The sequence below is a fragment of the Azolla caroliniana genome, unplaced genomic scaffold (assembly GCF_043228905.1).
Source record: "Azolla caroliniana isolate FFs.n. ecotype wild unplaced genomic scaffold, voAzoCaro1.0.p SCAF_4, whole genome shotgun sequence".
Classification (NCBI taxonomy): Eukaryota; Viridiplantae; Streptophyta; class Polypodiopsida; order Salviniales; family Salviniaceae; genus Azolla; species Azolla caroliniana.
The window spans coordinates 17,012,215-17,026,149 of NW_028230439.1; the positions used below are offsets into that span (position 1 = coordinate 17,012,215).

At 37.6% G+C, this 13,935-nt stretch overlaps 3 protein-coding genes across 4 annotated transcripts in view; 2 read left to right on the forward strand and 1 right to left on the reverse strand.

Moving 5' to 3' along the window:
* Positions 1–540: 540 nt before the first annotated feature.
* LOC147865167 (uncharacterized) lies at positions 541–1,396 on the forward strand. The gene has a single exon (XM_087317923.1). It carries the CDS (start codon positions 635–637, stop codon positions 1,061–1,063), a length of 429 nt encoding a protein of 142 aa, XP_087174049.1. The 5' UTR covers positions 541–634; the 3' UTR covers positions 1,064–1,396.
* Positions 1,397–2,131: 735 nt separating this feature from the next.
* LOC147865168 (catalytic/ hydrolase) overlaps positions 2,132–13,935 on the forward strand; it is a 29,949-nt gene continuing 18,145 nt past the window's right edge. The window contains exons 1-8 of one of the 2 annotated variants that reach the window (XM_087317925.1): positions 2,154–2,281; positions 2,642–2,707; positions 2,797–2,920; positions 9,307–9,375; positions 10,599–10,678; positions 10,818–10,917; positions 13,507–13,560; positions 13,654–13,731. In XM_087317925.1, coding sequence (XP_087174051.1) covers positions 2,837–2,920; positions 9,307–9,375; positions 10,599–10,678; positions 10,818–10,917; positions 13,507–13,560; positions 13,654–13,731 — 465 coding nt within the window. In that variant the 5' untranslated portion in view covers positions 2,154–2,281; positions 2,642–2,707; positions 2,797–2,836. Of the gene's footprint in view, positions 2,282–2,641; positions 2,708–2,796; positions 2,921–9,306; positions 9,376–10,598; positions 10,679–10,817; positions 10,918–13,506; positions 13,561–13,653; positions 13,732–13,935 lie in introns of both variants that reach the window. The other variant, XM_087317924.1, reaches the window with a different exon arrangement.
* Positions 11,088–12,687, reverse strand: LOC147865169 (uncharacterized; the record flags this gene model as incomplete). Its single annotated transcript, XM_087317926.1, has 1 exon — positions 11,088–12,687. A coding segment is annotated over one exon (1,398 nt), but the record flags the coding sequence as incomplete, so codon positions are not given.

Consider the following 13,935-nt stretch of genomic DNA (forward strand, 5'->3'; position numbering starts at 1 on the left):
TGATTTGTCATATGTAGTTTCACTATGTGGGGAAGAAAAGAATGATAAGGCAAAAATAAAGATGTCCTTTTACTGATGAAAGCATAGTATGTAATATACTCGAATGCATTGGTAAACAATCTTTTTCATACGAATGCGTATGTTATGAAAACATTCTGATGTTTTTTTTTACGCATTTTACCTTTAAAAAAATTACATTATAATAAATGATGAATACAAAAGTATGGTATTTACCATCCTTCGAGGGTGTTTACCATACTCGAATGATTGAAACATTCTCGAATGTGAATGCATGTATGGTTCATACTATGGATGAAAGTAGTGAAATATAGGATAAATGGAAACAGAATCTCAAAGGTATACTTTGTAGAGAAAGAGAGAGAATGTTTGCTATAAAAGCAAGTTGAATGATGATGAAGAATATGGAATATAAAAGAGAGAGAGAGAGAGAGAGAGAGAGAGAGAGAGAGAGTTAAGAATATACCTTAGTGGCTATATAAGGGTGCTTTAGTAACATCTTATATGAGGGTTTGGGAGATAGAGAGAAATATCTAAAGGTACATCAACACAAACTAAAAGCTTATAAATTTTGTCGACAGTGGATTGTTACTTTGTAGCATCATTCCGAAGTATAATGATGAATCTAGGGGAAAAATACTTCCTAAGGAGTCGTGTCAAAGCACAAGACGACCCTAAGAAGCTTCAATCTGGCTACATTGACCTAGAAAAAAGACTAAAGGAAATGGAGGAGGCTTTGACAAGAAAACGAGAGGAATGTACCCAGATCAAGCATGTGTTAGAGGGCAAGGTGAATGCCCTCCAACTCTCCATCCAAGAGTTAGAAAAGAAACAATTTGAGATGCTACAAGCCTTCCAAGGTCAAATCAAACATGCCATGGATGAACTTTCACAAAAGCTTCTCGATGTAGAGAACACTCGTTTGGAAGACCTTGCCAACTTCCAAGACAATCTTGAAAAGCAACATTATGACACCAAACAACTACTTGATCATGCATTTGTATCATTGTCAAACATCTCCAAAGCCCTAGTTTCCTACACTTAAGAAAAAGTTGTGTATATTATGCCATTCCTCCACCCATATTGTACACATTTCATCATTTGTTCTTAGATTGAGCACGCTTTGGATCTACTCAATAAAGTTAATCCAATGTTACATCAAAAGGTTGAAAATACTTGCAAAGTGGTTGTCTCATGATGCCTTTTGTTGCCCTTCAACCCTAACATAACAATGGTGGACTTTTGGAACTTCTTCAACCTCCACGAATGAATAAACTAGTTAAGAATGGGGATCTTTGTGGCAAGTTTCTCCTACCATGGTTATTGCTCCTCTCCGACTATTGTAATTTGGTAAAAGATGGTCATATGGTGTATCCGATGTATTGGTTGCATATGCAATAAGCTATGTCCCTTGTTGTGGTCGTTGTAATGTGTTTTAGTTTGTGTTTATGGGTTTCCAAAATTAAATTAAGGCTATTTTCAATCGATTACAATAATCTCTTTACTAAATTTAATGCATCATGAATCACAATACTCTCTCTCAGTATACTTGATCAAGTAGATCCTAAGCCTTTGAGCTAACAAGTTTGGATCACAATACCTTTCAAACAAGAAAAAAACTATTGTATTTCAAACCTTATAGTGCCTATGGCGATGATAAGTTATTCTCGATACTGACAAAATCAATGTTTAATTTGTTCGGTGAATATACAAACTTGTATCCTAATATTGGAATATTGCTTGAATGATAATGAGGAAGCTTCAATCCATGGGCTTTCCAATGACGAAATCACAATATTGTTGGTAGCTTCATCATGCCAAAATTGTGTGAAACATATGTGTAGACATTCAAATATACATGTCAAGGTCGTTATTGCCACAACGCAATGCCCATACGTTAATATTCCATGTCATTTTAACCTAATTAAACCTTGGGTGTGCCTTCACCTATCTAAATGATAACCAAATCAAGGAACTCCCCATCAAATTGGAGGTCCGTTTTTTGTTGTGGACGTTTCGCAGTAGGATGGGCATTGCAAGGACCGATCATGATCATTATGTGTGTGAGGCCCCGGATGGGATGGGATGGGATGGGTGTGTGTCATAAAGAGTTATACAGTATAGTATGTATAACAACAATATCATAGGATATGTTTGAAATGGAGCTCAAGTATCTAAACCCACTCATCATCACATGGAGCAGGAATGGCAGTGCCCAACACCTGCTGAAAGCATCTCACAACCCAATCCCAACATTCAAAAGGTGAGATGCATTACCTTCCCGAGGTAAGACACCCGTACTATGGGTTCAAGTTAGAGAGAGAGAGAGAGGAGAGAGATATGGGTTTCAATTGTGACGAATTAGGGTTTAGGGTTTTCCTGCACGGGAGAAATCAGGGTTGAGTTTTTCCAGAGGCGAAATCTCTTAAGGGGAGATAGATGGATTGATTCTATTATCGTCTGAGAGAGAGAGAGAGAGAGAGAGAGAGAGAGAGAGAGAGAGAGAGAGAATGAAACTAAATGTCATATTAACGTCTTCCAAAAGACCATAATGATATGATATATGGGACCAAAGTTACAACTATAATGATATACAATGTATGATACCAATGTCAATTTATAGGCCATAGAAAAGAAAACAATTGTGCAAATTTTAGAGCTGGAGAAAAGTTGATTACCAACTCTAGGGGTAGACGCATCAAATTTGCAATATGACTATGAAAGAGAGAGATTTAGGGGGGCATATTATTCATATGGGAGTTTGTGTCTGGTCTACAGAAGGCATCTTTTCCAGAAGTTGCTCATCGATAGAGCATCAATGGCATCAGTTGAGTTAGCAGAAGAGGGCTCATGTTGGAAAACGATCGATAGTCATCTACATGTTTGGGCACCTCCAGAACAGGTAAATTCTCGCTGTTTCCATCTTTAAAATCAAGGTGAAATAAGGCTTCCCAAATGATTGGTGAGAAAGAAAGAAAGAAGAAATAAAGATGTATTAAGGTATTTGAAGAAACCAAAATGGTCTCTAAACCGAATAAGAAATTAAATAAATGTATCTAAAAATGTTGTCTTGTCTTTGAGAACAATAGACTAAAGTAAGTGTAACTAAATAAAAAGTGAATGATAATAGAAGTTGCTAAAGAAACTCATTATCTATACATGGAAGATTCTCAAGTCAGATAGATTGTAATTTATGTCTTCAAAATATCTTCATCATGGATCGATTGAGAATGGAGAGATTTCTAAAGTGAGGGAAGCACCTATAATGATGGTGTCGAGAAACATTTACTTCATAAATAGAAATTCTAATAAATGAACAACTGTTTGACTTGAAGATGGTTTGGCGCTATAGGGTCAAAGGTTCAAATGTCGAATGTGTGGTACAAGCAATTCTGCCAAGGGTCAAAGGTTCAAATGTCAAATGTGTTATCTTTCTAAAGCACCAAGGACTGCATATCCACGAGAAAGTTGAGCACAGGCAGCTTCCCATAAGGAGAACTGAAATCCTATGAATGTAACTATTAGGTATGGTAGGATTGTGTGTATGCCACCTTTTTATCTCCCAAGAGGAATTTTGGTTCTGATCTTGTTGCCCATGCGTGAGTGGTGTTAAACATCATCACTATAGTTTTATGAAGGTTTACTGACAAAGCTTTGTCCATACAAAATGATTTTAAAGCAATCAGCACAATATCATCAACATATAATTATATTTTTATGGCTATGCTTGATAAGCATGCTCCGGAACCACTAAACTTCTCAATGTAATGTGATACCTCATCTATATATAAAGAGAAGAGAGTGAGTAATAGGTAGCATGCTTGTTTTCTTCCAATTGTGCTAGCCACAACCTCTGAAAACTCATCGGAAGATCACAGTTTTCCTGACACAGATTCACAGATTCATAGATTCTCCACCATATCTATGGGGACACCTAGGGTTTATAGCCAATGCATGAGTTAAACACGCAGTACATACAATGTTGAAGGCTTTGTGGAAATCCACAAAGAAGAAATAAATCCACTTTTTTGGGGCTTATGGAGAAAATAGAAAGAAAGATATATTAACGCCTTTTAAGAGTCCAAAATGTCCTATAAGACCAGACAAGACTTTACATCTTAAAATTTTGTCTTGTCTTTGAGAACAAACCAAAATAAATATAAGTAAAAAAGTAAATAAAAATATGAGTCACTAAATTTTCCCATTATCTATACATATAAGCTTCTCAAGTAAATTATCTGAAGTGACGGAAGCACCTACCATGGTAGGAGATGAAGGCCTTTATCTATTGATGAGAAGGGTTGTGAGATATGATACATGAGATTGGGGCCTACGTACACAACAAATTGCTATTCCCCAATCTATTGTAATCCCATTGCAATGTCTTGGTTGGGAACCCACTAATGTAGCCATTGATTGACTTGTACCATGAGTGAGAGTGATGGGGCTAAAGAAAGTTGTGATTGTTCTTTGTTGATGAGCGTCCGTGGTTGGATTGCTGTCTAACAATTTCCTCCTATGTCTCTTGAGAAAGAAAGAAAGATATACTAATGCCTTTTAAGAGGCCAAAATGGCCTATAAGACCAAACAAGAGATTACATCTTAAATGTTGTCTCTTCTTTGAGAACAACAAAGTAGAATAAATGAGACTGGGACCTATGTACACACCAAATTGCTATTCCCCAATCTATTGTAACCCCATTGCAATGTCCTGGTTGGGAACCCACTAATGTAGCCATAGATTGACTTGTACCATGAGTGAGAGTAATGGGGCTAAAGAAAGTTGTGATTGTTGTTTGTTGATGAGCGTCTGTGGTTGGATTGCTGTCTAACAATTTCCTCCTATGTCTCTTGAGAAAGAAAGAAAGATATACTAATGCCTTTTAAGAAGGCCAAAATGGTCTATAAGACCAAACAAGAGATTACATCTTAAATGTTGTCTCTTCTTTTAGAACAACAAACCAGAATAAATGAGACTGGGGCCTACGTACACAACCAATTTCTATTCCCCAATCTATTGTAACCCCATTGCAATGTCTTGGTTGGGAACCCACTAATGTAGCCATTGATTGACTTGTACCATGAGTGAGAGTGATGGGGCTAAAGAAAGTTGTGATTGTTGTTTGTTGATGAGCGTCCGTGGTTGGATTGCTGTCTAACAATTTCAACCTATGTCTCTTGAGAAAGAAAGAAAGATATACTAATGCCTCCTAAGAGGCCAAAATGGTCTATAAGACCAAACAAGAGATTACATCTTAAATGTTGTCTCTTCTTTTAGAACAACAAACCAGAATAAATGAGAATGGGGCCTACGTACACAACAAATTGCTATTCCCCAATCTATTGTAACCCCATTGCAATGTCTTGGTTGGGAACCCACTAATGTAGCCATTGATTGACTTGTACCATGAGTGAGAGTGATGGGGCTAAAGAAAGTTGTGATTGTTCTTTGTTGATGAGCGTTTGTGGTTGGATTGCTGTTTAACAATTTCCCCCTATGTCTCTTGAGAAAGAAAGAAAGATATACTAATGCCTATTAAGAGGCCAAAATGGCCTATAAGACCAAACAAGAGATTACATCTTAAATGTTGTCTCTTCTTTTAGAACAACAAACCAGAATAAATGAGACTGGGATCTATGTACACACCAAATTGCTATTCCCCAATCTATTGTAACCCCATTGCAATGTCTTGGTTGGGAACCCACTAATGTAGCCATAGATTGACTTGTACCATGAGTGAGAGTGATGGGGCAAAAGAAAGTTGTGATTGTTGTTTGTTGATGAGCGTCTGTGGTTGGATTGCTGTCTAACAATTTCCTCCTATGTCTCTTGAGAAAGAAAGAAAGATATACTAATGCCTTTTAAGAGGCCAAAATGGTCTATAAGACCAAACAAGAGATTACATCTTAAATGTTGTCTCTTCTTTTAGAACAACAAACCAGAATAAATGAGAATGGGGCCTACGTACACAACAAATTGCTATTCCCCAATCTATTGTAACCCCATTGCAATGTCTTGGTTGGGAACCCACTAATGTAGCCATTGATTGACTTGTACCATGAGTGAGAGTGATGGGGCTAAATAAAGTTGTGATTGTTGTTTGTTGATGAGCGTCTGTGGTTGGATTGCTGTTTAACAATTTCCCCCTATGTCTCTTGAGAAAGAAAGAAAGATATACTAATGCCTCTTAACAAGAGATTACATCATAAATGTTGTCTCTTCTTTGAGAACAACAAACCAGAATAAATTTTCTAAGTAAAAAGCTTAAATAAAATAAAAAGAGAAAAGAATCTTGTTATTGGTACATGTAAGATTCTCAAGTAAGATATATTATAATTTTTGTCTTTGAAAGATCTCTAGCATAGGTCAATAAAAAATGGAGAGGTCTCGGAAGTGTGGGAAGTACTTACCATGGTAGGACATAATGACCTTTTTCTATCGATGAAAAGGGTGGTGAGATCTGGTCCATGAGGCTAGGGCCTACTTGCATGGCAAATTGCTATTGCCCGATCTATTGTAACCCTTTTGTTATGGCCTGGTTGGGAGCCCATTTGTGTAGCCCGTGATTGACTTCTAGCCATAGTTTCTAATATCCGCATACGTCCAATATAGTAGACGTATACGAACGTTTGTATATGTTCGTGTATAGGACATGATATTCGCATACGTCCAATATAGTAGACGTATATGAATGTTTGTATATGTTCGTGTAGTGTAAGGGCTCTACGAGCATTACTACTCATATTGGTAATGAGATAAGGTTGGATGCGATCAATAGACATTCTTGCTTTATATTGAGACCAACATTCAGGGTTGACATTTGCAATGTAGTATTCTAGCTTTGTCCTCTTAGCATCCTCCCACTTCATCCTTAATGATTCCACCGACCTTTCCTCAATCATTACATACTGCATAGCATTGCTTGAAAGCTCTAAAAGGTCATCCACACCCCATCTTCTAAACCATTTCCTCATGTCAACAACCCAACTAGATGAGAGAATCTTACTTTTATGATTTTTTTGTAACTTATATCCAAGATGTGGTAATCGATGATTCGACATATTCTTGACTTTTGTAATGTATTTATATACTCTTTGGAGTGCCAATAGTTCTATGGGTCGAACACCCGTTTCCAAGAGCGTAACCTGGTAAGAGGTAGTGCATTTAACTCCTAATTGCCTCAAAAACATCTTTTGAATTTTCTCAATCTCGTTCCATGCATTAAGAGAGATGGTGCCACCCCATACTTCTACTCCATAAAGCAATACTTGAGTTACCATGGCATTGAAACTGAGGAGGCCGTGCGAACGACGAAACGAATAGGGCGCGCGACCTCCACCCGTGGTCCTCTAGCCTCGCACTCGCCCTCAACTTCGCAACCTCATCCTCAAGGCGCACGACCTCCACTTGTGGAACTTTGGATGTTACTTTCCTAGTTTTCAATGAATTTATGGTCTTGCCCTTTGTCTATAAAAATGTTGTTTATTTTTTATTTTTTAGAATAATAAATATAAATATAGATGAATGGATTTCAATCATACTTGGAGCCATTTAACGTATGAGTATGATACAAATATTCACGTATGAGTATGGCACGAATGGGAAGTATGGCTAGAACTATGCTTGTACCATGAGTAGGAGTGATGGGGCTAAGAAAGTTGTGATTGTAATTTGTTGAGCTTGTGTGGATGTATTCTTGTCCTTCAACAACTTTTCCTTGTGTCTCTTGAGTTGTAACAAGAAAAGTCCCAAACATCGTTGGTCTTCTTATTCTTTTACATTGTATAGTGGGCCAAAGGATTTCTTAAAGTGGTATCTCCCTCTTATTTCATAATAAAACTACATTAACAAACATAATGCTCTTCAGATTCCACCCCCTGATGATGCAATTGGCAAAATAATTCTTCTAGAGGTATTCACACATATCAGCCTACCTGAATCTCTAACTAATGTGATGAAGTTCGCAGCTGCCCTATCACATTACGCAACACATATAATAGATGTATGTCCAGATAAGATGGTTTGATGATGAATTCATCCTATGATGTGTGTAAAATGTGTACTTACATTGGGCCATCTTCCTACCAAGTGATATTTTGGGGGATAGGCATGTTATCTTGTTTTCCATGCTACTATTATCAGTTGGGATCTCCCTATCCTTTTCCAATTTGGTCATGTTTAGATGGCGACAATCCAAGCTATATTGGAATAGGGGTAGTGCATTTATGCTTATGCCACGTGACTTGAACCAATGTTACATGTCAGCATACCAACAATGTCTCCATGTTCAACAAGTTGTTTTGAGGACATAAGTGCCACCTTGAATACCTTCATTTAGAGAGCTCCCAAAGCTGTTGGATACAAGTTACTGATGGAATAATGCATCAGTGATTATAGGGGCTGCTCTCATCTTTGTGCGGATTATATCATGGGGCATCGATGCTTTGCTCCTTATCATGCAGGCAATCATTGAAACTAAAGGTCTCTTCAAATCTTTCCAATTATTTTCCTTGTTAAGACTTGGTCCCCACGTTTCTACTCCATAGAGAAGAGTTGGTGTCACAAGTGTATCAAATAGCCACAATTTAGTTCATGGCTCTAGGAACTGCAACTGCAAATATGCACATTGTCTTCCAAGAGCACTAAGGGTTGTATATCCATGAGAAAGTCGGCCATGAGCAGCCTCCCCTAAGGAGAAGCTAGGCCCTGTGGGTGTTACTTTAGGTATGTGTAGGGGCGTGTGTATGCCACCTTTTCCTCTCCCAAGAAGAATTCCGGTTCTGATCTTGTTACCCATGCTTTAGTGGCGTTAAACACCATCACTTTTGTCTGTACAAAATACTTTTAAGGCATTAGATGTCTTTGTAGTCCCTACTAAGAGTCGGAAACCAGCACAATATCATCAGCATATAGTAATATTTGTATGGCTATACCCGCTAGGCATGCTTCTGAACCCCTAAATCTCTCTATGTAATGTGATACTTCATCTACATAGAGACCAAAGAGAGTGGGTAATAGTGGGCATCCTTGTTTAATAAAGAATAAAATAATTTCATGGATGACAACGACAATGATGGCCAACATGACCCGTGGCACCAACAAATGTTGCAAAGCTCACTCCACAACCATGTAACTATGAGTTGTATTCAAGTTTGGTGATACTAGGATAAATGTGAAGGATCAACGTTTACACCATATGCAAGTTTTCTACTAATAGGAAATAATTTTAAATATAAAGGGTCAATGCCTGTGCAATATTTAATACTTTTCTTTATGTTTAATATCAGGCAAATGTCTTTCCATATTTCCCTGGGCAGGAGCCAACAGTTCCCGGAAGTGTTGAGGTTTTACTGGAGGTAATTTGCATGTTTTTTGGATCGTGCTAAAGATAAGCTGAAAATTTGAGCCAAAAGTTTGTGTTTAATAAGCTGAAAATGTTGATATGGAAATTTTCATGAAAATTCCAAGAAAGGACTGCATATGATAAACACCATAATTCTCAGAAATACATTAAAAAATGACCTAAGTAGATATCTACTTTTTTTGGTAACTGATTTTACTCATAGTTGGTCAACATAATTCCACCCTATTGGAATAAATTATAACCTATGCGGTGCCGTTTGACTTTAATGAGCAGAACTTCCTGACTCTTTACATATTTGAGCTCACTCCATTGTTTAGAGAAAAGTGAACTTAGTCATTATTTGTCACGATGATCCATTCCAATGGAATAAGTTATACCCAATGAGGTGCTATTTGACTTGGATGGACAGATTTTCTGGCCATAAAATGGTATACATTGGCTAATTGACAAATAGTTAATGCAAGCAAGCTATACTTCGAAGCAAATCCGTGTCTAAACTTAGACAATGAAGTTAACTTTGTTGAATGGGATGTTTTGCATATGTATCAAATATTGATAGCCCGATATTCAATCAAGAGGTGAATCACTTTTTTCATTGGTTTTTCAGTTGGATCGATGACTATCTGAACACATTCTTGGGAGGTCTCACATAGGCCATAGGTTTTTCGTTGGAACACTAATTTTGCTACCTATGTAGTAATCAGTGGATGGTTGGAAAATAATCGTATTTAAAGTAAGAGATGTTGTATTAACTGATATTAATCCACTCAAATTCCCTAAGAGAGCCCAGAATATAAATATCCAGAAGTGCATACACATCTCTATCAATCAAGAGAGAAAATAATGTGAGATATGATAAGAATATACAATGATGTAAGCTGCAATTATTTTTGAGCCAAATAAGGGCTAGCATGTCTATAATGTGATGTGAGATATCTCTTTAAATGATGTGAGATATGATAAGCAGTTACAATGATGTAAGCTGCAACTACTTTTGAGCCAAATAAGAGCTAGCATATCTATAACATGATGAAGATCCTCTTATCAGGGATAGTCTTGTAAAGGGTGATTGGCCTAGATCTTTCTGAAACATTTTCATTTGAATCTCCATCAAGGCTATGGACCATCTAATATGATAATGTTGCTTATTCTAAAGAGTTGTATCTCCATAAATTAGTAATGCACTTTTTAATAGAATGCATATGAAATATCCAGGTGATGAAAGAAAGTTGTGTGGATGGAGCCTTAATTGTGCAGCCCATCAATCACAAGTTTGACCATTCTTATGTTACAAGGTATTCTTGATTCAAAATTAGAATACCATCTTTTATTTTTATTTTGATTAAGACTATTGAGAATGTCTAATTTGTTAATCTAAGATATTTTTGAAAACCTTCTGGGTCTTTTTTTGGCTTCTATACTGGTTCAATGTAGTGTTCTGAAGAGATATCCTGGTAAATTTGTTGGGTGCTGTCTTGCCAATCCAGCAGAAGGAGGTGATGGCATTCTTGAAATGGAACAATTGGTGACTAAAGTAAGATTTTGTTTAGTCTTTTCAGTCATCCTCAGCTAGTGCAGTTGTTTTCTTCTGGCACTGGTGGTGCTTTTCTATTGCTACGGGTGCAAGTCTTCCACTGCTCATATGCAATGAAGCAGAATAACTCATAAGGCATGATCTATTCTGGATTCAACCATAGAAAGAAAGAAAGAAAGAAAGATATATTAACGTCTTTTAAGAGGCCAAAATGGCCTATAAGACCGAATAAGAGATTACATCTTAAATGTTTTCTCGTCTTTGAGAACAAATCAAAATAAAGTAAATATTACACAGTAAATATAAAAGTAAATAAGATGAAAAGAAAAGAGACGAGAGAATCTGGTTTTTGGCCCATGCGAGATTCTCAAGTTAGGTGTATTGTAGCTTTTGTCTCCGAAAGATCTCTATCATAGGTCGATCCAGAATGGAAATGTCTCCGAAGCGAGGGAAGCACCTACGATGGCGGGAGATAATGGCTTTTATTTGTCGATGACAAGGGTGTCGAGGTCGTGGTCTATGGGGCCGGGGCCTACGTGCACGGCAAATTGCCATTGCCCGATCAATCGTAACCCCTTTGTTATATCCTGGTCTGGATCCCATTTCTGTATCTTGGGGTTGACTTCTAGCATTAGGAGTGATGGAGCTAAAGAAAGTTGTGATTGTTCTTTGTGGATGAGCTTGTGTGGCTGTATTCTTCAACAACTTTTCCCGATGTCTCTTGAGCTCGAGCAAGAAAAGTCCTAGGCATCTTTGGTCCTCATATTCCATTACCTTGCGTAGTGGGCCAAAGCCTTGTTTAAAGAGGCAATGGTATCTCCCTCTGATTTCATAAAAGACACTACAATGACAAACATAGTGTTCTTCGGATTCCACTCCTTGATGACACAATTGGCAAATTCTCTCTTCTAGAGGTAGTCGTGTATATCTGCCCACCTCAATCTGTAGCTGATGTGATGAGGTTCGCATCTGCCCTATCACACTACGCAACGCATAGGATAGATGTATGTCCATATAAGGTGGCCTTATGACAAATCCATCCTCCGATGTATGTAAGAAGTGTGTCTTATAGTGGGCCATCTTTGTACCAAGTGCTATTTTGGGGCTGATCCATGTTATCTTGTTTTCTAAGTTAATAATATCAGTTCGGATCACTCTATTCTTTTCCACTTTGGTCATATTGAGATGGGGACAGTCCAAGCTATATTGGAACAGGGGTAGTGCATTTATACTCATGCCATGTGACTCGAACCATTGCTGCATTTTAGCATACCAACAGTGAGTGTCTGCATTTTCAGCCAATTGTCTTGATGACATAATTGCCAACCTTGGGTACCTTCGTTTAGGGAGCTCCCAAAGACGTTGGATAAATGTCACTGATCGGAACAATGCCTCGGTTATTATAGGTGCTGCTCCCATCTCTGCCCGGATTATATAGTGGGGCACCGATGCTTTGCTCCTTATCATGCGAGCAATCATTGACACTAAAGGTCTCTCTAAATCTTTCCAATGATTTGCCTTGTTAAGACTCAGTCCCCATGTCTCTACTCCATAGAGAAGAGTTGGTGTGACAAGTGTATCAAATAACCACAGCTTAGTCCGTGGCTCTTGGAACTGCAAATGTGCACATTGTCTTTCGAGAGCACCCAGGGCTGCATATCCACGAGAAAGTCGGGCACAAGCGGCCTCCTGTAAGGAGAACCTAGGTCCTGTAAATGTTACTCCTAGGTATGTGTAGGAGCGTGTGTATTCCACCTTTTCCTCTCCCAAGAAGAATTATGGTTCTGATCTTGTTACCAATGCTTGGGTGTTGTTAAACACCATCACTTTAGTTTTATTCATGTTGATTGATAAACCTTTGTCCGTACAAAAATAGTTTTAAGGCATTTAGATGTCTTTGTAGTCCCTCCGGAGAGTCAGAGATCAGCACAATATCATCAGCATATAGTAATATATGTATAGCTATACCTGCTAGGTGTGCTCCGGAACCACCAAATCTCTCTATGTACTGTGATACCTCATCTATATAGAGACCGAAGAGTGTGGGGGATAGTGGGCATCCTTGCTTAGAAAGAAATAAAGAAAGAAGAAAGATATATATTAACGTCTTTTAAGAGGCCAAAATGGCCTATAAGACCAAACAAGAGATTACATCTTAAGTGTTGTCTCGTCTTTGAGAACAACAAATCAACAAATCAAAATAAAATAAATATTACTCCGTAAATATAAAAGTAAATAAGATAAAAAGAGACGAGGGAAACTGGTTTTCGGCACATCTGAGATTCTCAAGATATTTTAATGTCTTTTAAGAGGCCAAAGACCAAACAAGAGATTACATCTTAAGTGTTGTCTCATCTTTGAACCAACTAGAGAAGGAACTGGACATGCTTGCACTTTGAAGAATTTGAGTGTCATGTTTGCTTTATCCACCTCTGGCCAAAGTTATACAGACATGAATGACTGAACACATTGAATCATTTCAAAGTATGAATCTGTCTTATTGTTGTAATATGTTAAGCTGTGCATTTCAAGTTATATATAATCTTTAACTACTTTTCATGTATAAAGAAGCTGTTCCTCTTATTACAGGAGGGTTATCGGGCCGTACGCTTTAATCCATATCTATGGCCATCTGATCAGAAGGTATCTGTTAATTGCCATTTATGGCTTTATTTTGGTAAAACAAAATTGTACCATCTGGCTGACAAATAGAACCACCTATATAAATTTATATAGATGACAAATGAAGTGGGAAAGGCACTCTTTGCGAAGGCAGGACAGCTTGGGATCCCAGTTGGTTTTATGTGTTTTAAGGTAAATGAGCTACTTTTATTTTATTTTATCTAAGCAAAGGGAGTTCCTAACCCTCATATATCAGATGTTAAGCTCAGTATGTAGATGGATAGTTCATTGGGAATGTCAGGGTACATTAGGAAGGAAACACGTGGTTGCAGTTATTGGAGTTTAACAAACTCTCAGTTATCTTGTATAAAGCCCTGAATTGAGTGGGGTTCATTG

Bases quoted from the DNA above. Each gene is read 5' to 3' on its own strand.
- LOC147865167 (XM_087317923.1), top strand. From the start codon at position 635: ATGATGAATCTAGGGGAAAAATACTTCCTAAGGAGTCGTGTCAAAGCA.